The 23,018-nt window shown below is 38.5% G+C and overlaps 1 protein-coding gene across 2 annotated transcripts in view; it reads right to left on the bottom strand.

Moving 5' to 3' along the window:
• Positions 1-23,018, bottom strand: part of nf2a (NF2, moesin-ezrin-radixin like (MERLIN) tumor suppressor a) — a 28,337-nt gene that overhangs the window by 3,745 nt on the left and 1,574 nt on the right. Inside the window, exons 2-15 of one of the 2 annotated variants that reach the window (XM_088935612.1) lie at positions 17,035-17,160; positions 16,051-16,173; positions 11,843-11,926; positions 8,395-8,463; positions 6,857-6,939; positions 5,696-5,771; positions 4,869-5,003; positions 4,684-4,758; positions 4,044-4,157; positions 3,539-3,661; positions 2,897-3,114; positions 2,521-2,626; positions 2,193-2,320; positions 1,414-1,573 (exon numbers count right to left, since the gene is read on the bottom strand). In XM_088935612.1, coding sequence (XP_088791738.1) covers positions 1,414-1,573; positions 2,193-2,320; positions 2,521-2,626; positions 2,897-3,114; positions 3,539-3,661; positions 4,044-4,157; positions 4,684-4,758; positions 4,869-5,003; positions 5,696-5,771; positions 6,857-6,939; positions 8,395-8,463; positions 11,843-11,926; positions 16,051-16,173; positions 17,035-17,160 — 1,620 coding nt within the window. The remainder of the gene's footprint in view (positions 1-1,413; positions 1,574-2,192; positions 2,321-2,520; positions 2,627-2,896; positions 3,115-3,538; positions 3,662-4,043; positions 4,158-4,683; positions 4,759-4,868; positions 5,004-5,695; positions 5,772-6,856; positions 6,940-8,394; positions 8,464-11,842; positions 11,927-16,050; positions 16,174-17,034; positions 17,161-23,018) is intronic. The other variant, XM_088935613.1, reaches the window with a different exon arrangement.

The following is a 23,018-nucleotide window of genomic DNA, read 5'->3' as shown; positions in this document are numbered from 1 at the left end:
GCTCCACTGTATCCTGCAGCTTCCAGATGAGGTGAAGGAGTCTGACTAGGTGATAAGATCAATGCAATGCTCTCCACAAACACTCAGGCAAGGAGCTGCAGCCTATAATAACAGGAAATATTATTGTGGAGGTAATTGTCTTCTGGTGTAAAATCTCTGGTTACTGCCATGTCTGGCACAAGTCCAGTTCCAGTGAGCTTCTACATCAACCATTAATCCCCCTCAGGTCCTACCTGAAAAAGTCATCCCTGTGGTTCAGTTCAGGACTGCTGCTATCCTTACTGTGCCACAATTACCACCGGGTGTACCAAAATTCAAGTCGGCCTCAAACGTTCTCAGATTTTTCAATTTGCACTGTGTTATATGAGGCATTTGTTACCTTTCGATTTAATTATTTAGTATTAAATTAATTTACATTTTCACAGCATATTTCTTTAATCTAATGCACAAGAGCTGTTACATTAGATCACTTTTGGATGCTATATGCTTTCACCACATCCAGGATTCCTGTAAATTGATGGACACAGGTCATGTTGACCTGAGAATAATCAAATGGTGTGTTACAGAAAAAATTCCCTGCATTGAATACCCATTCAATACGCTGTGTTCTCCTGCCACTCAATATTGGCCGACTCAAGCATAGTACAGTTTAGCTGTGGCCCTGAAGCTTGAATCTCATTAGAGCTAGCCTAGCAAAATCCCAGCATACCACAAACATGATTCTGTGCTCAGGACTTTTAATACGGAAGCTCTTTTTAATATTAAAATAATTATTAATATTTTATAACCTTGGGTTACAATACAAAATAATTGAACTCTAAATGTGATTTTTATAAATTAACTTTTAGTGTTAGAAATGCCATATATTTTAGGTCTGTTCTTTCTGAACTCTTTTGCTTATATATTTATGTTTGATTAATTTCATTTTCACTCTAGTACTCAAGCTATAATTGCAAAAAATAAATTAAAACTAAGTTCCTTATGGTATGTCTACAGTGGTCTTCCTTGTAATCTGTTTCTACAAAATAAAAGCATAAACTCAAACAAACACCATCTATCAGTTAACTTTAGGCATTTGTATTGATCCATGCAGCAAAATTCTATTATATATTTTATTATATATTAGTCTTTCATATGTCACTTTAAAGAATGAAATGAGAGGTAATTTTACCTTCCCATTTTGTAAAACTGTCTATGGTGACACAGGAATAAAAGCTCTTTAGCTAATGAAAACCTTTAAAACCTCTTGATTACAAACAAGCAACATTTATAAAACATTAAATACTTTTACTAGAATGCACTGAATATGAAAAAATTAAATATGGCAGTAGTGTACAATTTTTTACAAAGCACATTCCAAATACTTTACTTCATGTTGTATTCTAGTTTTCAGAGATGAACTTGCTGAAGTACCTTTTTAAAGTTGCTCTGCTTGCTGTTCCCTTTCTCTGCATTCTCATTGTGCAAGATGTCTAAGGGAGTCTCTCTCTCCTTGAGTTTTAAAGACTCAATCTCCGTTTTCAGCTCATTCAGCTGCTCTTGCAAATGTTTACTCTTCTCCATGTATTCCACTCTGTAAAGGCAACAAGCACTGGGTGAGTGAGTGAAATGAACTGTCAGTGTTAAGCCTTTAAATAAGCCTTTAGATAAGACAGTATTGAGATGAAGTTACTAACAATGAATTAGCAACAACAAGCCATTTTGATTAGCTTCCTTACATGTTAAGCACCACTGCATTGCCTGCATTCTATGAACAATCTTATTCACAGCTGTAATTCTTTTGAATACCTGTAGATTTGCAGGTCTCTTCAGTCCATTACTAGCTCAAGACCTGTGCCAGAGTGTTAAAGTGGGCACATTAAGCTGCCACTATGCTGATGTAATTCTCTTCCTGAGGGTTTGCGCAGCTAATAATTTATAGAGACCTAGAAAGCCTGCAGAAATGTTAATGTTGAGGACCAGAATGTGGGAGCACGCCTTAGTAAGTACTATAGAAAAAGAAAAAAAATAATGAGCTACTGATACAAGCTTTATATACAAATGTTACACAACACTGCTTTTTGGAGCTGCATTTGGCAGAAGAGTTAAAATGGTCCACTTTACTGGGACAATTAATCTTTTCTCTAATGGCTTAACCTGCTGAAAACCTAAGACCCACAGGTGGGATCCCTTGCTCCAGACCTTAAACTTACTTCTCTTTCTCAATCTCCATAGACAGACGTTTCATGTCGGTATCTTTGAAATCGAAGGTGAGGTTCTCGCTGCTGAAGTTGAAGCTGGGTATGTCAGGTGGCATGGCATTGGCGGACGAATTTGCCGGCTACAACAGGAAGACAAAAGGAGGAAAACAAACTCCAACGTCCAGCATTAAAACACTTAACCACAAGCACTGAGGCTTCAGTGAACTAGCTCTCAAAAGAGCACAGTAGACAGGCGTTTGATTTAACCTTGTAAACGATATTGAATGCACAGCCTGTCCCACACTGAAGGAGACTTCCAGGAGGCATGTGTTGAGCTTACTGTGTATGCAGACTTGCTAGTGATTTCCAGCAGCTTGTGTTTCGCCCGGCGCTCGGACTCCCGAGCCTCCTGCAGATCCTGCTTCAGTTGCTCTGCCTCCTTGGCTCTGTGAGACACCAATGGGAAACAGAGAAAAGTGTTTGTAATTTACAAACAGACTTACAGTTGATTTGAACTTGCAATGGCAGTATATTGTATGTGTTACATATACATATAAACAGCATAAGTTTATGATCCCTGAACAAAACAGAGGTATCTTATAACACATGCCCTGCAACATTTCACACCCCACTGAGGTCACTAAACCCATGCAAACACCGAAGATCATGCTGTATCTCTAAGGAAAGGTCTTTAGGCTGCCTTCCTGTCTATGTACCTTCTCTCTGACTCCTCTGCCATTTTGAGAGCCAGCATCTCTGCCTCCAGCATTTTCTGCTCCATCAGCCTCTTCTCCTCCTCACTGCGAATGGCAGTCACTTTGATCCGCTGCATCTCCTGCTCAGCCTCCGCTGCCTTCTGGGCCAGCAGCTTGGCCTCTTCCTCTGCGATCTGGGCTTTCTCTGCCAGCAGGTCCGCAGTCTCCTCTGACCTCAGCTGAAGGGAGCAGAACACGTCAACAACTGAGGAATAACAGCAGCTTTGATAGAGCAAAATCACTTCAATTTGCAAGAAAAGACCAAATGATTATACCTGTTCTTCAGAAATCATTTGCCTGATCAAGAAGCTCTGCATGGTTTTCCATTACAATGCATTAAGCATTACATACAGAGCCAAGTTTCTCCTTCTTTCATAATTGTTTAACATGTTGACAGAGAAACAAATTGAAGAGGCTGCCACAGTGTGTGTTGGTCTTCACAACCACAGCACATTTATACACCAACATGCAGTTTTAGTTTTCTGTACATGTGATCACTTGCAAACATTTTACAAACACCTTTCAGGACTGCATTAACATGGCGCTCACACACTGCCATTGCTGAACGGCAGATTGATTTTTCCTGAACAGAGGGGAGCTCACCAGGGCCTCGTTGGCCATCTGTGCTTCGTCCTGCAACTGGAGCAGCCTCCTCTCCAGCTCGTCTCGTGCCCTCTCCGCCTCTTCCCTAAGATGCTTCTCGCGGGCCAACCGCTGGCGCTCCATCTGGAGGAGAGAGAGAGAAAAGAGCATCCTTTCGCTCTGTAAGCCTTTCTGCTTCTGACAGTTCACTCCACAGAAGTAACAGTCATGGAAGTCTTGTCCAGGGTACCAGCAGAACTGGGTGAGCCTCTTCTCAAAGTGTCCTGAGGCACATCTAGAACTGCAAGCTCCTGCAACTATAAACCCTCCTGCGTACACACACATGCATACATACAGTACATGAGTCTTATACTGTAAATGTCATGGCACCTGTCCTTCATTCATAAAAGGCTTTGACTTTCTAAATATGCCCCTCAAAATCCTCACATAGACATTTCATAATGAGCTAATGCACTCTTAGAAAACAGCTTGTGGTTTGCAGTACTGAGCTGACCCCCTATCCCACCTGCTTCCTAGCCTTTTCCTCTCTGGCCTGAGACTTCATCTGCTGAACCTCCAGAGAGTCCACTTTTCTCCTTCTCATGAACAGGTCATGGTTCCCAATGCAAAGCTGGAGAATCTGCAAGGATAAAAGTCACCAGAAACTTTACAGTTAAAAATAAAATGGAATTAATAGAAACACACACATTTATAGTAATAGACTTGCAGAGATTTAATATTGGCACCCCAAAACTGATAACTAATCTAAGTGTAGAAAGGTATTACATTATTGGTAAATTAAAATATTGTTAAATTATATTCATTTGTCAATAATACAATTTCACCATTTGTAGAATGGTAATCCATTTTATAATCCGGATTCTCTAGTGCACAAACTAATACAAGATAACACTGCTTTGTACAACTATTTCTGGGTTTTGCAAAATGTGGATCTACTAGCAATTACCATATGCCGAAATGTGAGATTCCTCACCATTTTTCCACCACCATTACCAGAAATGTCTTCAAGATAAAAGTAACTTTGCATTTAAAAACAACTAATGTCTTCTCCCAAGAATAATCAGCACCTAGAAATTCAAAATACAGTACCTCTGTACTATCATGGCTCTAATTAATTTTTGTCCTCACATAGTTTAAGTACTCACCAACTTATTGACTCTTAATTTTGAAGAGTTAAACTTAAAAACATCTGTCTTCTTGTCCAAGGGCTTTATTGCAAACTGAAAGGAAATGAAGAAAAGGTCTTTTACATTGGTTTTCTATATGGCAGCAGGCAATTGTGCAGTGTGTGGCCATTTTTTTTTCTAATCTTTCAAAAAAGCAATAATACCTCTTTATCACTGTAGGAAATGTTGCGGATTTCATTCCAGGGAAAGGAGATTTTGGGAGTGAGCTTGTTTTCTGGATCATATATATGAAGACCCAAAGCATCCACTCCTAGCAGCAAATCAGTTCCCTTTTTGTTCTGTGAAAAAAATGCAGAAATGATAAATGAGGTGTCATTACTCAGAGCAGGACTTTCCACAATCAAGACAAGGACAAAGGTGGTCTAAAACAAAGGGGAAGGTGACTGTTTTCAATTCCATTTAAAATACACTCATCAGATTGCATTGCTTGTTGAAATATTTTTACACTTACTAACCGACATATGGCATATCCGATAGGAGGAACCCAATAACATGACATTAGTGGTGTTACAGCACATTTAAAGTATGTAAAATTCTTACAAAAGCTTCTGCATCAGAAGTACAGAGTGTACTGAAACAGCTACCTGAATATCAGGTTTAGCTTGGACATCCTATAAATTTGTGTATCATCTGCACAGAAACGGTAATTCAGACCACAGGATTTTAGTATTTCACCAAGAAGAATGATACCAATACTAAGCAGCAGAGGGCCCAGAAAGACATTTTGCGAGGTGCAAATCCAATATTTAAATCAAGTTCAATAAACTGCATGAGTGAAACAATAAAAGAAGCTGAGAGGATAAAGAACATTTGGTCCTAAAACATTATGTTGCCATTCATATGATGTTTATTATTTCCCAGAACAAACCTCCTGCCTCTTACATTTACAGTATTGTACAAAGAGATCTGATGACAATTCTGACCTCTACTGTCAGAATACATCAGTGAATGTTGTTAAGGAATGTCTCACCCTAATGAAAAAGTAGTTAACTCCATACATCTCTAGGTCCTGGGCTATCTTCAAATACTCCATCTCTGCCTCATCCCTAATAAAAAGAGAAACAGAACATAGTGCACCAAGCTTGAGTATGAATTCCCTACCTTATGCTCATATGTCATTTGTAGTGAATGTAATCTTTTATGCATTCAGATGAGGAATTAGAACTGCTATATAGAAGCTTAGTGCACTGCTGATTTCATCCTTAACACACTGCATGTGTGCCTCAAGTCACACATTTACAACATTTGAAACAATTGGACAGTTAATTCTGCAGTCTCCCAGTCCCTATCTCATTGCTTAATCTAAGACATTTCTCTTTTAAAGTGTTATTTTGTATTCAATTTTCACTTTCTCCACAAATATGTTAGATCAAACAAGGTTCATTTCAATATTAAAACACATTTAAATTTTTCTATAACAAATCTCTTTCCTGAAAATGCACCCTCAACAGCTGAGAGAAGTCAAATGGATAATCTTGATAGTTTCAGCCTCTTATGGTGACTTTGTTCAACAAGCACAGCAATTACAGATTATATCCCTTTGGGTAAACTACCTCCTTTAGAATGATTATTATGACAAATGAATGTCACCGCAATATCACTGTTTTAAGTATTAATGTTCGTTCCATTTTACAATTTGTACAATTTATTTAATTATTTTTCTCTCCCTTTCAATTGCAATATGCATGTTTTAGACACTGCTGGTCACATTTACTCATGATTTGTTTACACAATATAACTAAACATACTTTAAGTTCATTTAAAATATGTTTAGGAATCTTATTTGAGCAGTAATTTCCCATTTAAGAGAGTGTCATGTTAAAGACAAATCTAAGGAACTCTTAAGGCAGAAATAATGAAGGGAGTCGTTCCTCGTACAATCCTGGCAGTTTTAAGTTTTGTTTCCTGTAACTAGTGCCAGTTTACAAGTGCTTACTGCTTACTTTTATTAATGAGATTAATGGGTTTTAAAGGAAAGCGTGATTGTTTGAAAAATAAAAATGTTTTACTTCCCTCCACTCACAAATATCTAGAGGGTATAAACTGAATTTGCAGATATGAGAGACTTTACACACTTGCAAATGACATGCTTCCTGTATTTCATACATGCAATATGCCTACACAACTGTACCTTGCTCTTCCTCTGTGTTCTGCATAACAGGCAGTAATTCTTTCTTCCCACATCTCAGGTGTCATCTGGTACAGGTTTATAACCTACAACAGAACATACTCCTCTAAATATCTGCTTTAAAAAGCATAGTAAGGTACATTAACTACAACAAAGCCTATTTTGTTGCATATTCTCTAATTGTAATTACTGATGTAAAATGGAAACTCTCTGGAGTTGGTTAATTTGGCATATAGGAAACAAAAACAGGTTTTTAAAGAAACTTCCAGAAACAAGATACACAAGATAGAACACAAGCACAAATGCCTTGATCTGCAAAGTAATCTCTTTAATTTGATTTTTACCTACAAGCAGTTTGTTGTGGATAAGGTGTGAAAGTCTATTAAGAATTTAAAACAGAAAACAGACACACTGTACTGTGCATAGGGGTGGCTGGGTGATGCATGGTTAGTATTGCCAGGGCTGGTGCTCTGATTCAATTCCAACAGATTATGGAACAGCTTCTACTTCCAGGCTGCTAAACAGCCGAGCTGCAGTCACTATCAGCAAATCACCCTAACGGTCACTGATAAATGGTCAGGGTCACATGGACATGTACTATTTTCACTGAATTTGGCGTATTGTATATTGCACTTTTTGGACATAATTAAGATTAAGATCACTTTATTGGCCATATACAATTTCTTGTATTAGGAATTTGTCCTTTCGCATATAAGGGTGTGTCTGACTGTTTGCGGGTAGAGAGTATTGAGTGAGTGGTTGTTGTAGGTTTAGTTATGTTATTTTGTTGAGGGAGTTAAGATAAGATCACTTGATTGGCCATATACAATTTCTTGTATTAGGAATTTGTCTTTTCACATACCCCAGCTTGCTGTCCATGAGACACACAGACAGGGAGAGAAGCTGGGGGTCAGAGCTCAGGGTCAGCCATTTATACGGCACCCCTGGAGCAGTTGGGATTAAGGGCCTTGCTCAGGGGCCCAGCGTAGTAGGATTCTCTACCGGCCGTGGGATACGAACCGGCAACCTTCCAGCTACAGGCGCAGATCCTTAGCCACAGAACCACCGCTCCGCCACATTGTACACACCTTGGATACATAGCAGTTCTATTCATATTGAGGTTTATTTCATTCTGTCTTATTTTTATTCAATCTTTATTGTGTTATTTATTATGTAATTTTATATTGTAACTTTTAACTCAGGTAATTTTTATTGTAGTCCTCTGGTGAGCAATTTCATTGCCAGCAATTACTGCTGTACACTGTATTGATGTGCATTTGATAAATAAACTTTGAACATGTGTTGAGTTTGTATGTTCTCCCTGTGTTCACGTGGGTTTCCACTAGATTTCATCCCACAGTCCAAAAACATGCAAGTAGGTTAATTGACTTCTGGGGAATCTGGCCCTGATGTGAGTGTGTGCGTGTCTGTGTTTGTGTCTGCCTGCCCTGCAATGGACTAGCGTCCTGTCCAGGGTGAATTGGAAGAAGTGGTTAGAAAATGGATGGATAGTTGGAAACGTAGCAGAGTTGGCAGCTCACCCTTTTTGGTAGCAACTCTTCTTGAGCTAAAAACCCAGGCTTGTGAACATTTGGATCATAGTCTCCATACTGCAAAATAAATCAGAGGGCTTTTTAGTACCATTCAATAATCATCAAGGGAATTAAGAAACTAGGAGAATTCTCCAAACTTGATAATGTTACAGACAAATGATGTGGTAGTCATAATAACTAATTAGCAGTGGTGATAATGCATCTTTATTAGAATGATGGCGATAATGATTACTATGAGCTCTACTGTAACAAGAAAGACAAAACCACACCTTATGTGTCAGTTTCAATATACACAAAATCTATTATTTTAATTCTTGGACACAGTCATCCCATCATCATTCACAGAACGCATTCTACAAAATCCCTTTCATTACAAAGTCACTCTTCCGCATCACATCATAACCGCGTTACTTCGTAAAAGGGTCCTGAATAAGTTCAACAAGATACATGGGGGGTGATCCAAAACTAATACGGTCAGTCTTCCATCCCAGGAAACTGACAATGAAATGTTTTAAGTACGTATTAAACTCCTGAGGCTTTAGATAATAGTCTCATTAAATCAAGCTGTCTGGGATTTTTATAATATGATCAATCACTCATGCCAAGATGTGCTCAGAATAATATCTGTGTGAGCATGACTTCTGTGTGTGGCGAAGCATAAGGACTTCAGATGACTAATAAAAATAAAAATGGTAATGAATTTTGCATGCAATAAATATAGCATTCGCCACAACTGCAAGGAAGTAAATTCTGACTTTTCGGTAGAATGGCTTGTATTCTTTCTTCAGAGTTGTGAGGAAAGGGTTCAGTCAGGTTTCATCTAGTCATTCTCAATTCAGACAGACATCATTGGTGGTTTGAGTTCTCCATAATACTTTCAGCAGATGGTTATAGGCATATGCCCTTGAATGACTACCTCAAAATTCTACACTACATGCTTTCTCTTTGAGATAGGATTGGGAAACACAGCTGATTATTTCCCATTTTAATATCAATTAATTGAGCAAGACAAGCTGAGCGACCTTCTCTCATGCACAGACTGCCATATGGTCTTCTGTAATTCTGTTATCATCTTTGTTAGCTAGTACTGTGAGTACCAGGCGTCTGTTTCCCTAAACTAAATAAAAGGAAAACCAAGCTACTGTTTGATAGGGATGGAAAGAAATGTGTTTTCCTGACATTTTGCAGACTGCCAGTGGATAATGTTTATTACACCAAGGAACCTTGAAATTGTATAGGATGCTGGTCACAGTTTCAAAGCTCAGGTTTCCTGAGTTGTAGTTGTGTAACCACCATTATTTTCATGCTTTTGTATGATTTTGCCTTCTAGGCCTCTTTTCTGATGTGTGAAACACTGTGGAATGGCTCTGCCAGATGGCAACCAACAAGATGAATTTTAATCATTTGTTTTCACATGTCTAACTGTGCGACCCAGAATTAGAGTTGCCACCTTTTCTGGAGTGGAATACTTCTCCCGGTATTAAATCACACAACTGCAATCCTAACTATAAGCTGCAATGATGCAAAAATATCACAGCTGAATTTATTTTTCCTGTAATTGAGCACAGCTGAGCCTGACAGCTTAGTACATCCCCTCCGTTACTGAAACATGATGCGGTTTGAGACTGTTGTTTGTAAATTTCCATGCTTAACAGCTCAACAAACTGATAAAGGGTAATCTGAGATTTACTTCACAGGAAAGCAATGAGTGATTGGCGGAGCCAATTATTAGAGGAGGTAACAGCAAGGGCATCATTGTGACTAGTGAGCAGGACTCCAAACTCCAGACAGGAAGGCTATGGGTTCACATACCCAGATGAAGACACTGCTGCACTCGTTAACAATCATTTACCAATATTGTTCTAGCTAACTAAGATGTATAAACAATTATCAAACCATATAAGAACTGAACATTCAAATTACTTGTACCATAATACCAACAAGAAATAATGTGTTTTTATTCAAACGGCAAGACCTATTAAATCGTTCTCATAAAGTTAGAATGGGAATTATTATTTTTCACCTAATTCAGTAGGTGCTATATAGATAAATGATTAGAGGTAAACCATGATGCATTTTAGTTTTTGAATGCAACTTTAGACCTCCCTAGACTCCAGCTAACACAAGTGCTGAACCTATAAGTGATACAGTAAATCAAGTTTCTGCCTGTATTGTTCAGTCTTCAGTACATTTGCATCTTGTATACCAGACAGTCTACACCAATGCACAAACCCAGAGTCTTGCTGCTGTCTGTGAGCCAGAGGCTGAACAGTGGATCTCTTCTGACTCCTCTGAAAAAAACTTCCACATGCTTCCTACTCAACTGCAGTGATACACATCACTGGATCTCAAATTGAAGGAAGTCTTGGCTCACGTCTAAAAATGAAAAAGTACAGATTCCCCAGAGGAGCAGGAAACATCAGTAAATAGATCGTATTCTGAGATACAAACCCCATTGGTTGCAGTCAAGGAAATTAATTTATATATACACATATGAACTGACTGCCCAGACTAGAAAAGGCATTTGTTGTTCTTTTGACATAGACATGCTTGACCGCTTGAATACTGATCCCATCCTAAGTTTAGAGTGTTTTAAATAGGATTATGATTAATCAAATCCAGACAGACTGATTAGGGTGATTTTAACTGAAACTACTGTAAGTCAGTGCTCTGTGTGATTGTTCAGGTCGGCCAAGGACATAAGATAATCACAAGTTTGAGTCCGTGTGTTAATAAACTGATCCCCCAGGTCCAAGGGCTCAAGATAGGAAAACCAGTTGATCTGATGCCACTTGTGGTGCCAAAGTAACTCCTGCTGCAGGTGACAGGTATAGCCATATCTAGATAGCTGGGGTTGAGATCAGTGTTATTGTGCTTAATAGCTCAACTGCCTCCACGTATTCAACTCATCAGACAAAATGCCATTCCTGCAGCAACATGGTTTAATGCTACAGAGCAACAAATAGGCTAAATAAAAACATAATGCATGACAAAAGATCCCAAACTAAAGGAAACAAAGTTTCAAATCACATTTCTTTCCAATACTGACTGGAAAAAAGCAATACAGACTTTATAATAATACAGTATTTTCCAAATTCACATTTTCTTCTGGAACACTGCCACACGAACCTTTCCTCGTGTGTGATCAACAACAAACTGGATCAACTGATTTCGACCTTAGCAGTCTATCTGCTCACCAGACTTGTGGTTTTGTCTTGCTAGTTCCTTACAGCAGTTTTTTGTCTTAAAAACCTCTTTGGTGCGTAAGTGGGTTTGCTATCATGAATAGCTTGAGGTTAAAACGTTACAAGTGTAATTATAATGACACATGCTGCAACATTTGTCATTTGGAAAGAAAACACATTTCTGAATCAGACACAAATTGAAAACCTAATTGATTCAGAATCCTGACCTTGCTCTAGAGTGAAAGACTGACCTTGGCCTGGACAGCATAGGAGGCCAGGAGAACAGAAGCCTCAGGAGGGCAGTAGATTTCTTCATCAAGTATCTGCTTCTTCACCTAAATGAGATTGAAAACGTTCTAAGCATTTGATGGCTATGAGTCTAGAGGCACAAACAACCCATTATTCAGTGTTTATAGTGCAATTTCACAAGCTGCAGACAGGGGGACTATATAATATCTATTTTTTTCTGCTTGAAAAGAAAGGTTACTCCTCCCTTTGCATATTTGTAGGCTAAATTACTGTCACTTTGCTGAATGGCATCATTTGTAATAGCACATTTTTGTATTTCAGTGGAAAGACTTTGTTAAATAGCATGGGTAAAAATCAAATTGGTATATAGGTATAAACAGTAGCTGGACAAACTGTCAAAAAAACAGCATTCTTCTTAATGCACCACAATAAGCAAGAAATACTTTGAAAAGACCCATGAATTAGTTTTGCATTGACAGACCTATAAGACCTGCTGTCAGGAATAATGCACTGAAGAAGAACTTTATATGACACTAGACTGCTCTCTCGTATTTCAAAGCACTCTGTAAATGCAGTCCCTGAATGTGTCAGATGGTACCGCTCGTTACTGTAGGTGCACAAAAAAAGATAGACAATAAAGATCTGGAGAGATATTCAGAATCTTTCCTTCTGCCCTACACATTAGCTTCTATATTTTCTACCAGTTTCACTCAGCACTGTTCAATGCACTACACCATACTAGTGACAAGACCCTAATATAAAACAGAAGAACATCTGTAATGTCAGCTTGTGTATCAAAAACATCTGCATGTCAGTTTTGAAGCTGACAGTTAATGGGTAAATCATTTCTAGTAATTCATAACTTCAAAATTCATAATACGAATAATGCATGTAAATCTGGGTTTTTCAAAATGCTGTTTTTCCAGTGTAGCTTATTTGTTCAATAAACAGCATTGATTAATATCCATTATTTCTAACACAATGTCTACCCTTTAAATATGCAAAACTGGAAACCCTCAATGGGGTGCCCAACACCAGATTTGACTGTAACTTCTCATTTAAACATTGTTTACATATATCTCCAATATTCATAAAAATGGTCAGCAAAAAATGAAAATCCTAGAAAATATTGTGCCACCAGAGAATCACTTTGAAGCTGTGCCAGACGCAGACTGCTTGAACTGGCTGACTATTTTGAGTCCCTTTTTGTATCTTAAATGCAATTGACATGTTTGAGGCTAAGAGCACCACAGTGGTTTAATGGCAGACAGCACCATGGGAAAGGAAAAACCACCCAAGAGGAAGCTAATGGACAGGAGGGGGGTAAAATAAACTCTTTTTTGACAAAAGATGCAATCATTTTAAAGCAGCTGCTGCAGAGCATACTTCCCATCCATCTGTGGTGTATTCCCTGATGAAAGTAAATTAATCCGAAAGGCAGTGGTCCACAATTTGGAAATTTTGAATCTTCAGTCCGCTTCAATATTTGTTTATGCCTCAGAGGACTGTACAAAAGGAGAACTTATGTTGTAAGTTGTCCCTTAATGGCTCAGGAAAGGTTCTCATTATGGAATCTGAGCAGAAACGATGTCTGTCTAAATCACCTTGCGTTTTTTTGTTTTTATTTTTTGTTGGCAATTGAAACATATGCGCCTTAACTGTCAATTTATAAGTGCACTTCTTCTTTTTAAATGCTACATGCACTCTTGTTAATGGAGAAGAGCAGAACGATACAGCTTCTGGCTCATTTAAATAAATGCCTCTTCCTTGGTATGGAACTGATTTGATACAGTTTTAGGAGAACCAACTTGATATTTTGTATTACAAAACTGCCCTGGGGGATTTACGCCTGTGGAATTTAGTTTGTTCTGGATAAACTAAATGGTTGGGTATTATCACTTAGCCGTGAAACACTCTGACTTAAGAGCAGCCTGCTGCGGCATTAAGGATAAATCATCTCTGTATCTCCTGGACAGATTGCATTTAATGAAATCTCAGATGTGCCTTTCATGACATATCACATGTGAAAAAAGTACACTGTCTGTATCTCTATTAAAGCTTCCAGGAGATGACCAAGTGGTGAAACATTTGAATACCATAAATCAGACCTAATTTATACTCTACATCCAGTTATCAACACGTGTCTGATCTCAGTTTCACTGCTGACCCACTTTCGGATTCTTGCTATTTTTCCATTAAAATAATATAACTGCTGTTTCGACCGATATGACGAAGTGATTAAAGAAGTCAAAATAGTTAGACAACCAGGCAGTTGGTTAAAGGTTCTGCATTAATGAAATCCACAGATGCATTATGACAGACTTTCATAACCTGCTTTCAGCTAGCTAGTAGAACTTTACACTTTAAAAAAATCCCATTAAACCACTCTACAGCTCAACGCCAACATTTCCAACAAGCCTATTAAGAATGTATGCATACGTTTAAAAAAAGAGGAAGGCATATCACAGAATAATTTATTTTGGCTTGCAGATTTTCTGTATCACTGGAACTGGCTTGCAGTATAGAGGAACTGTTCTTGTTTAGAAAACAGAGTTTGATTTAGAAAACAAAGACATGACTCAAATGCAATACTGTGTTAATCTGATGGCCCCTGAAACCTAATTAGAACATACTTTCAATTTAATAAACTTTCAGCATCATTTTGTAATGAAGCCCCATTCCCTTAAGGGAAATGCCCTTTCTAGCCAACCAAGAAATCCCCCAGAGTATTTGTATGCAAGAAAGAGTGAATTCCTGTATCATGCTACATTGATTCCTCTTCTCTGTACACTGGTAGTGAGATTATTGATCAGCTTCATGTATGAATTAAACAGGCCAAAATGAAACCATGACCCCAGCAGGTAACATTCTGCAGAACCACTCAGAATGCAAAACGACAAGTTCTTTCTTAAGTCAAAAATGGTTTAGCAGTTTAATGGAAACTAGAATATATGCACACGTTGTTCACTGTACAAACCCATGTAAGAGCAGGCATCCAAAGGAAATCAAAGTATACATAAATGACTAAATATATTGGCATATATTGATTTATATATACACATACTAACACTGGAAAGTAGGCAACGTACTATGTAAAACAGGTCAGCAACACTAGGTAGCTTTCATTGCTTTGAACCTGTCCATATCGATTTCTGTTAAACAGCAAGACAGCCTTTTAACTTTCGGTCATTTTCAAGATAAACGGTTGGTTTCTCACATAGCCCAGCCTCTACTGAATAAATAAATAAAGAGTCGATATTGCATGCCTCTCTCATCACAGAAATCTAAACCAAAACCTTAAACATCTGTACATTTCAAATATTGTTACATGAAGAGTACCACAGAGCTCGCATTCGCATATGGGTCTGTATTAGTTTATATTGTTCATTATAAAATGAATGAGTAAATGCAAAAATATGTTTCCAAACCATTATGTATACATTAACTGACTTTAACTTAGACATGAAGGTCTAGTTTGGATTTGAACTGCCCAACTGTCATCCTGTAAATGAATTGAATGAACTGGAAATGTGGAATAAAGTAACAAATATGGAAACAACAGCTGTTCCAGTTTTATTGTCAGAAGAAAACAATGGGATTAAGTGTTATCCTCAGTTCACCCAACATTAGGACCTTGATTTTCCTTTTCTTGTTTCTAATAAGGGCAATGTTATACGGGAATAAGAGAAAGGAAGCCATACATTCATTGCTCTGGAAATAATCTTGTTTGATTTGTCATCTGTCTGCTGGTTTTTCCTTTTTTTGCCTTAGGGCTCTTTAAACCTTTGAGCCTCCTGGTTTGAAAGCATGGACTAGATCAGATCTGTCAGTGTGCTTTAGCTTTATTTATCATCCCATCTCCAGCAAGCGTCTGTGATGCAAGCAATATGAAAGATGGTAACAAGAAAGGAAAACTCATTTTTATTAATAACAGCCTGAGACTGAATGAATAAGCATGGGCTCTTCCTGATGATAGAATTTCAAAGACATAAATAGTGCCACTCTGGAAGGGAGGGGGTCAAAAAAGGAACATTACTAGCCTGAGATGAGAAGCACTAAAATGTGTTGATAATGGAATGGTTTAGCTCAAAAGTTTTATTTGTTTTTTTGACTAAATGCAAAGCATGTTTTTTAATTTGAGTTAAAAGTTTTGGTAACACTGTAGCAAAATGCAAATTTAATTTGTAAATGAAAGACCACCATCACCAACCTGAAGGAAGAACAGATGTTGTGTGATTTCCTGCACAAGCTCTTCTTCTGCGTTTTCTGGATAGAATTTAGCTAGGAAATTGAAGGTGATTGGTTCTTCTTTTGGTACATCATGGTCCAAGACCTACATTAGCAGTGGAAACATTTAATTAATATTAAATTTTTAGTAAGAAAAAGCTTGAGGAGGTTTTGGGCATATTTTCCTGATCAAGACAGAAGCAGTTCCATTCAATACCTCTAGGTGAGGGATCTCCAACTCTGGATCTGAACAGCACCTCCTTCTGGACTGGTGCTCTCCAAGACTAGGGTTGAAAACGTGCATTATGTCTGACTCAGCTTTTCGTGTTCACAACCCAAAGTTAAAGCGAAATGCTGCGAGATGAAACTTGTCCCCATGTGAGAAATAAAGAGTTGATCCTCCAGTTACAGTAGTCACCAAGGGCTGAAACTGCATAATAGTTCAGATTAAATTAATGCCGGATTAAGTAAGAAATCTAACATGTAACAGCCTTCACATACCTCCAATTATTAAATTGCATAATAAAATGCCAGAAAGACACTTTAATTTGATCATGAGGGAAACAGAAGCAGCCAATGTTGTGGAATATGAATAGTTTTAGCAAAATGAGTTCTTCCATAACAAATAGTTTTAGAACAGAATTTGTCACCTTGTACCTCAGCCCATGCTCTTGCAGTGTCCAGTGGGAACATAAAACTAGTTGAAAATAGCATCTGGAAACAGGTGGGAGCACTTAAAGGAGTATATAAAATGGCCTCTTAAGTGACAGCACCAGCGGCTGTGACTGAATATTTAAATTTGTTTTAACACACAGGCTGAAAAGAGCAAGGCTTTTGACTAAGAGGTGAAGGAGGAGCAGATTCATTAACCCACTAGTAGCTGTATGTCTTTAAAACATCTGCATCCAAGGAATCCAGTGCAGAGGTTGTGTGCTTTGCTTTGAGACGGATGAAAGGTTAGGCCTACCTTCTTGTCCATTTTCAGCCAGGCCACAGTATCCTTCACTTGATACTGAAACCCAAAGAACCAGGTCTCCCTGAGCCCCAGTGTCCTGCAAACCAAATCAAACAGGTCCTTCCCTTTCCATTTGACCTGCAAGAGAGGAATCCAAAAAACAGCAGGAGAGGGGTCAGCCAGAACACCCATAAAACAGCAATTTTGTCATATTATTTGTGCTGTTCAGGAACTTCATCAGATGCATTCCTGTGTATTGGTCAGCTAGCACAGCACACAACAAAGGCAACTTCATCAAAGCTTTGAGTGGACAGAGATGCACTGTGCCACAGCATTCTGTACCAGCTGTACAAAACACTAACGACAGTCAACACCCACACCAATGTCTTTGTTATGATTCTCTGGGCCTCTATAACTTCTTTCCCATTTTCTATCAACAGAAAATCAGAGATCTGAACCATCCTGCTGTGGTGCAACACATAACACTTTCACTAACAAAAGGCCTAATAAACAAGCTCAAACTGAGATCATGTATGTAATTTGTGTATCAACTAGCTGATTGAACATTACCCAAAGCCTTTTGCTAGTTGACACAAAATTTCTAACTAGCTCTTAACATTTACCTGTGATTACTACATTTCTTAACAAAGCAGACATTGCACAGCACATGAAGCAAAAAACATTTAAAATTACACTTGCGCCAGTGACTACCTCTACTGCTATTATTCTCATTATGTAAATCCTCTGAAGTACATTTTAAAGCTTGCGGTGAGATCCCACCATTATCATAGAATAACACAAAAAGTAAAAACTGAAAATGGATGAGAAATATTCTAATGCAAGATGAAAGAGATTACTGCTGTGACTCATTCCGTTTTTTATCGACAAATCTTTTATTCGGGACACGGTCAATTCACAGTATATGGCGCTAGAACTTACTTTGGATTGAAACTTCAGTGAATCACATCCCAGTACAAGATGAGATACATTCTCAATTAAACAGCTTAATCTATGCCTACCAGAAAAGGGGTTACTTTGGGTATTAAAGAAGGGTGTTGTGTGCCTTCAAAACACCCACTTCTTTAAAACATGTACAGTTTAAAGTAGAAACCAAGACCTGCTGTATTTTTATTAATGAAGGCTTCCAGGTATATATACAGTATATAAACTCTCACTAGATTAACCCCTGGCTTTTTCTACCTGATACATACATTATAAAGAGAATAACTGCCAGTCGATCATCATGACCAGTTTGTTTCACCTTCTCTTCCACATCCAGGTGAAATGTGTAAGTTATTTGGATTCATACTGTAAACTTTTCAAACTTGAAAATGTTGAAAAAAGGGCTCAGAGCAGCAATACTTCCTTTGTGAAAGCCGGAAAATTAAATAAGGTCCCTTTGTTGGTTTACTCATTTTGTTACCCAGACAAAGTGTGCCACGAACATAAAGGAATTTAAGAAGCAGGGCATCATTGTTCCATTGTGTCTTGACAAAGCCATCACTGCTGGTGGTGTTCTACTCCAGACAGAGCGTAACAAATTAATTTATTTCACTTTATATGGAAAAAAAAACATCTGCAAAAATTCACCACGGCCAGATAAGGGCCATAAACCAGATAAGGGAAGGACACAAGCAATGCTGCACATCTCACAAACTAATTCAAACCAGCCAAGCTGACACCTTATTTTGTCTCCATGCTCTCTCCTTTTTACTCACTGGCCCTCCGTTTCTGACTCAATAATTAATCATTTCTGACCCACAACATGAATCGATTATACATTACGTTTGTTATTGATTTATGATTAAATTAACATTCAGAAAAGCTAAATTTACATAAAAAATAAAGGCAAGCTCACCGACGTCAAAGAGATCATCATTTCGGAGAGCCAACACCAGTGACTGTCAGCTCTATTATGCATAACACTTCTATATTAATTTAAATAACAGAACACACTTCTAACAAAATTTAGTTGGAAAATTACTAAATTTCAGCATTAGGATTACATGATTAAATAAACTGAAGCCTGCATTTCCTATGACTCTTTGGTGTCTTTTTATCCAGCTTAATTGGCAACTTGAGATAAAGATCACGGGAAAGTTGCAAAAGTAAAAAGTCTGGACAGGACCAAATATTTTTCTGATTTTTCAGTGTAATGCCAGCAGGAATTATCAAATTAAATGGCATAATGGTGAGTGGGCTGTATCAAATTACAAGAAAAGTACACTATTCAAAACTAAGCTGTAGAAACACAATACATTTAGATTCAATAGTGAACATCATCTTTGGTATACTGTATTACAGTTCGTATCACTCAAGAAAAATGTAGCTCACATATTAGGCAGTGAAATAAATGGCAAAGGCACAAACAGCACTATTTTTCAATAATGTATCTAAAGTGTTGCCTCCACAAGAAAGATTCTCAAGCTGTCTCCATAGCTTTTAACATCCCTCCTAGCTCTGTGATGTCCTTGGAAGGAGATCACAGCAGGCGGAGAAGCTAGGCTTCAGAGATTCCTCTGTAGACCTCAAATGACAAGGTTAGCCTTTCTAAAACAGAGATGAAAGCAAAGATCATAGCACTGAACATTCAAATACTTCACATTTTGTACCCTATGCATTTTCATGTTTTTTTTAGATTTCTTTCTTTTAAACATAAGAACATTAGACAGGATAGAGGTGAGAAGAGGCCATTTGGTCTTTTCAGAGGCAGATACCCAAGTCCAGACTCACAGCCCCCACAACCCTTAATGTAAAGAATGTGCCTCCTGTTCTCAATTTTAAATGCTGAACTGTTATCTTTTGAAGTTATCTTTGCCTTTGAAGACTACAGATACTTGAATCAGGTCCCCTTGTAGTCTTTCCTGACTAAAACAGTTCAGTTCTTGTCTGATGGAATAGGACATACCTTTAAGTCAAAAAGTGCATGAAGTTGCTCTTGTGCATGTAGACTGATTCCAGCAAAAAAATTGTCATAACCTGATGACCAGTATACAAAATGTTTCCTAATACAGTGCCCAATTTTAGCAAATCTCTTAATGCAAGTTCTACACCTTTAAATATATTCCTTAGCCTTGTTTTATTGCTTCTTCACACTGAGTAGAAATTGTGTCAGTGTAGAATCTTTAGTATTTTTCATATGGAACTTCTTTAGGATCAATATTTCCCATCTCATATTTCTATTTCTCAAGTGTTTGCTTCTTGCATGCTGTCACTCTGCTCTTCTCCATGTTCAGCATCATCAGCCAGATGTCTTCCCAGTCCTCTGCATGAAGATAAACGTCTGTAAAGTGATATAACTACAGTGATTTAATCATTCAGTGGAGACAATAAAATGCCTTTCAGCTTTGGATAATGATTCCAGTTTATCTGGTCGTTACTAAATGAGTAAATTTATTATGTTCACCTAAAGGTGTAAAAATAAATCTCTCAAGAGCAGTTTGAACAATCTGTCTTGCAGGATTCATTTCTAATGAAAAAATAGTGCCCCTTTCAAAAACAAATGAACACACATATCTGTTATTAATAAGAAAACAATGAACTACAGTGAACTTTTGCTGCCATCTTGTGGCTGTGTTGCGGTACTGTGAACAAGAGCAGGCCTTTCTCCTGGGTTTTACCGACTTGCAGTCAAAATAAAAAGCAAAAACCCAACGGACTGTTGATTTACCAATCCATTTAACTATTTTTTTGCAATACAGCCCCAGACAACCACTTCTGTCCTGTCATGCCAACAAACTGCGTAGTCAATATGTCCTCATCATTTTCCCCAGACATGTTTCAGTTATTCTTGTGTCCTCATACAATCCTATTAATGCGGTACCATTAAGTTCTTGCATTTTACTCTTTATGCTTCTATCACTAAGGTATTCTTTTTAAGAATGGGTGTGTTATTTACATTTTTTCGTAGTGTTGCCCAGGACATTTTTACCTCAGTAGACATTTTAAACCTGTCCCCCAGTTCTCTAGTTTAAATATTCCTCAACTACTCTAAATATGGACTTCCACCGAAACACTGGTGCCCCTTGGGTCCATGTGCAAGCCGTCTTACTTTTCTAAGTTCCACAAAGATCCATAAACCTAAACTCCCCTTGTCTGCACTGCTCTTTCAGCCACGTATCAAACCTCCGTATTTTCCTCTAGCCTTCTTGGGATTGCATGTGGAATGGATACAATTCCTGAAAAGACGTCGCAGACGTTCAGTCACTTTGTTTTTAATGCCTACCGTTTCCCGTGTCTACTGTCTACATAGTCTAGAAACTGGACTGGCCTATTCACCTGCTCTGGCACCAAGATGCCAACACTCAATACAAGGCTCCTTATTGCTCCTGTAGCCTGTACTAATATCAATAGACTGTACTTTGAATATCTAATATTAATATCTGCCAGCACCCATATCAACCTGCAACTCACAACTGGCAACCCACTGGAGCTCAGCAGGTGTGAGCCTGGTCACTACCTGGATGGGAGACCTCCTGGGAAAAACTAAGGTTGCAGCTGGAAGAGGTGTTAGTGGGACCAGCAGGGGGTGCTCACCCTTTGGTCCATGTGGGTCCTAATGCCCCAGTATAGTGACAGGCGCCGTCCTTCGGATGAGACATAAAACCGAGGTCCTAACTCTCTGTGGTCATTAAAAATCCCAGGGTGTTTCTCGAAAAGAGTAGGGGTGTAACCCTGGTGTCCTGGCCAAATTTCCCATTGGCCCCTCCTAATAATCCCCATCTCTGAACTGGCTTCATCACTCTGTTCTCCTCCCCGCTGAGAGCTGATGTGTGGGGAGCGTACTGGCACACTCTGGCTGCTGTGGCATCATCCAGGTGGGGCTGCACACTGGTGGTGGAGGAGGGGAGTCCCCATTACCTGTAAAGCGCTTTGAGTGGAGTGTCCAGTGGGTGGAGTGGGCCCCAGGGTACGTGGGGTTCATCACTCTGCATATTTTCCTCCAGGATGTCAGGATGTAGACCCGAGTCCAGTTAGAGCTACCAACTGCTGGACAAAGCAAGCTCTAGGGAGGTCTCCCCTGAATGGTGTGCACTCCCATCCCTGTGGCAGTGCCCAGGGGTACCTCTCTAGTCTGAATCTTCCTGTGTTTCAATGGAGCTCAGCAAACTGGCCCGACGCCCACAGATACTGGACTCTGGCTACTCAACCAGCTGACAGTATATATACACAGACATTATCTTTCTGGAAGTCTTCCACCCTGAATCTAATCATCCTGCACACTAAACACTGTAGTGGCCTCATTGCTATTCCTTTCACCCTGCTTGTTAAAACCCCTTAAATTATTCAATAAACACCCAATCCAGCAAAAAAGTACATTTTTGTGATTACATTTCTGGTTTTGAAAATGGGCCTCTATCTTTAGCTTATTCTGTGCAATTCGTCACATGTCTCCTGCCCATCTGTTTTCTGTTAAATTAAAAACATTCCTCAGTCATGAGCAATTCATTTCCTGTTATCCCGAAACAGAGAGGAAAAGTCTTTTTCAGTTTTGTTACTAGAGACCCCTTTATGTTGGTCTTGAATTGAAAATAATTTCCAAAAATAGATTTACAAAGAAGAAGTTGGCAATAAAAATAAAAGTTAACGTTATAGCAAATGTTTCCCCTGAGTTCCTGCGATTCAGTTGAAAGAAAGACACCAAAACTGTATCTTTTCAAGTATAGCTTAAGAAAAGGGCATCCACTTAATTGAATGACTGCTGGACTGTGGGAAAAACACAGTGCTCACATTGAAGAGAAAGGCATTGTGTATAACTGCAAATATGACTCTGCCACTGCTATAACCACAGCACATCATTTCAGAAATTTATGCAGGGGAGCCTTGCTGGAGTTTTAAAATTTTAGCATTCAACAAGTCCTCTGTTACTGCAAGATAGGAGCAATTACTATTGCAATGGGAAACTGTTATTCTAATGGTATTATACATTTATGTGTGGGCTTCAAAGCTGTGAGCATTAGATTATACAGGTTTTAGCTCTAAATGTCCAGATTATA

This window comes from Atractosteus spatula, chromosome 17 (genome assembly GCF_055471065.1).
Source record: "Atractosteus spatula isolate fAtrSpa1 chromosome 17, fAtrSpa1.hap1, whole genome shotgun sequence".
In the NCBI taxonomy this organism is placed as follows: Eukaryota; Metazoa; Chordata; class Actinopteri; order Semionotiformes; family Lepisosteidae; genus Atractosteus; species Atractosteus spatula.
Note: the sequence above shows the minus strand (reverse complement) of the source record. Positions and strands in the feature narration are given on the sequence as shown.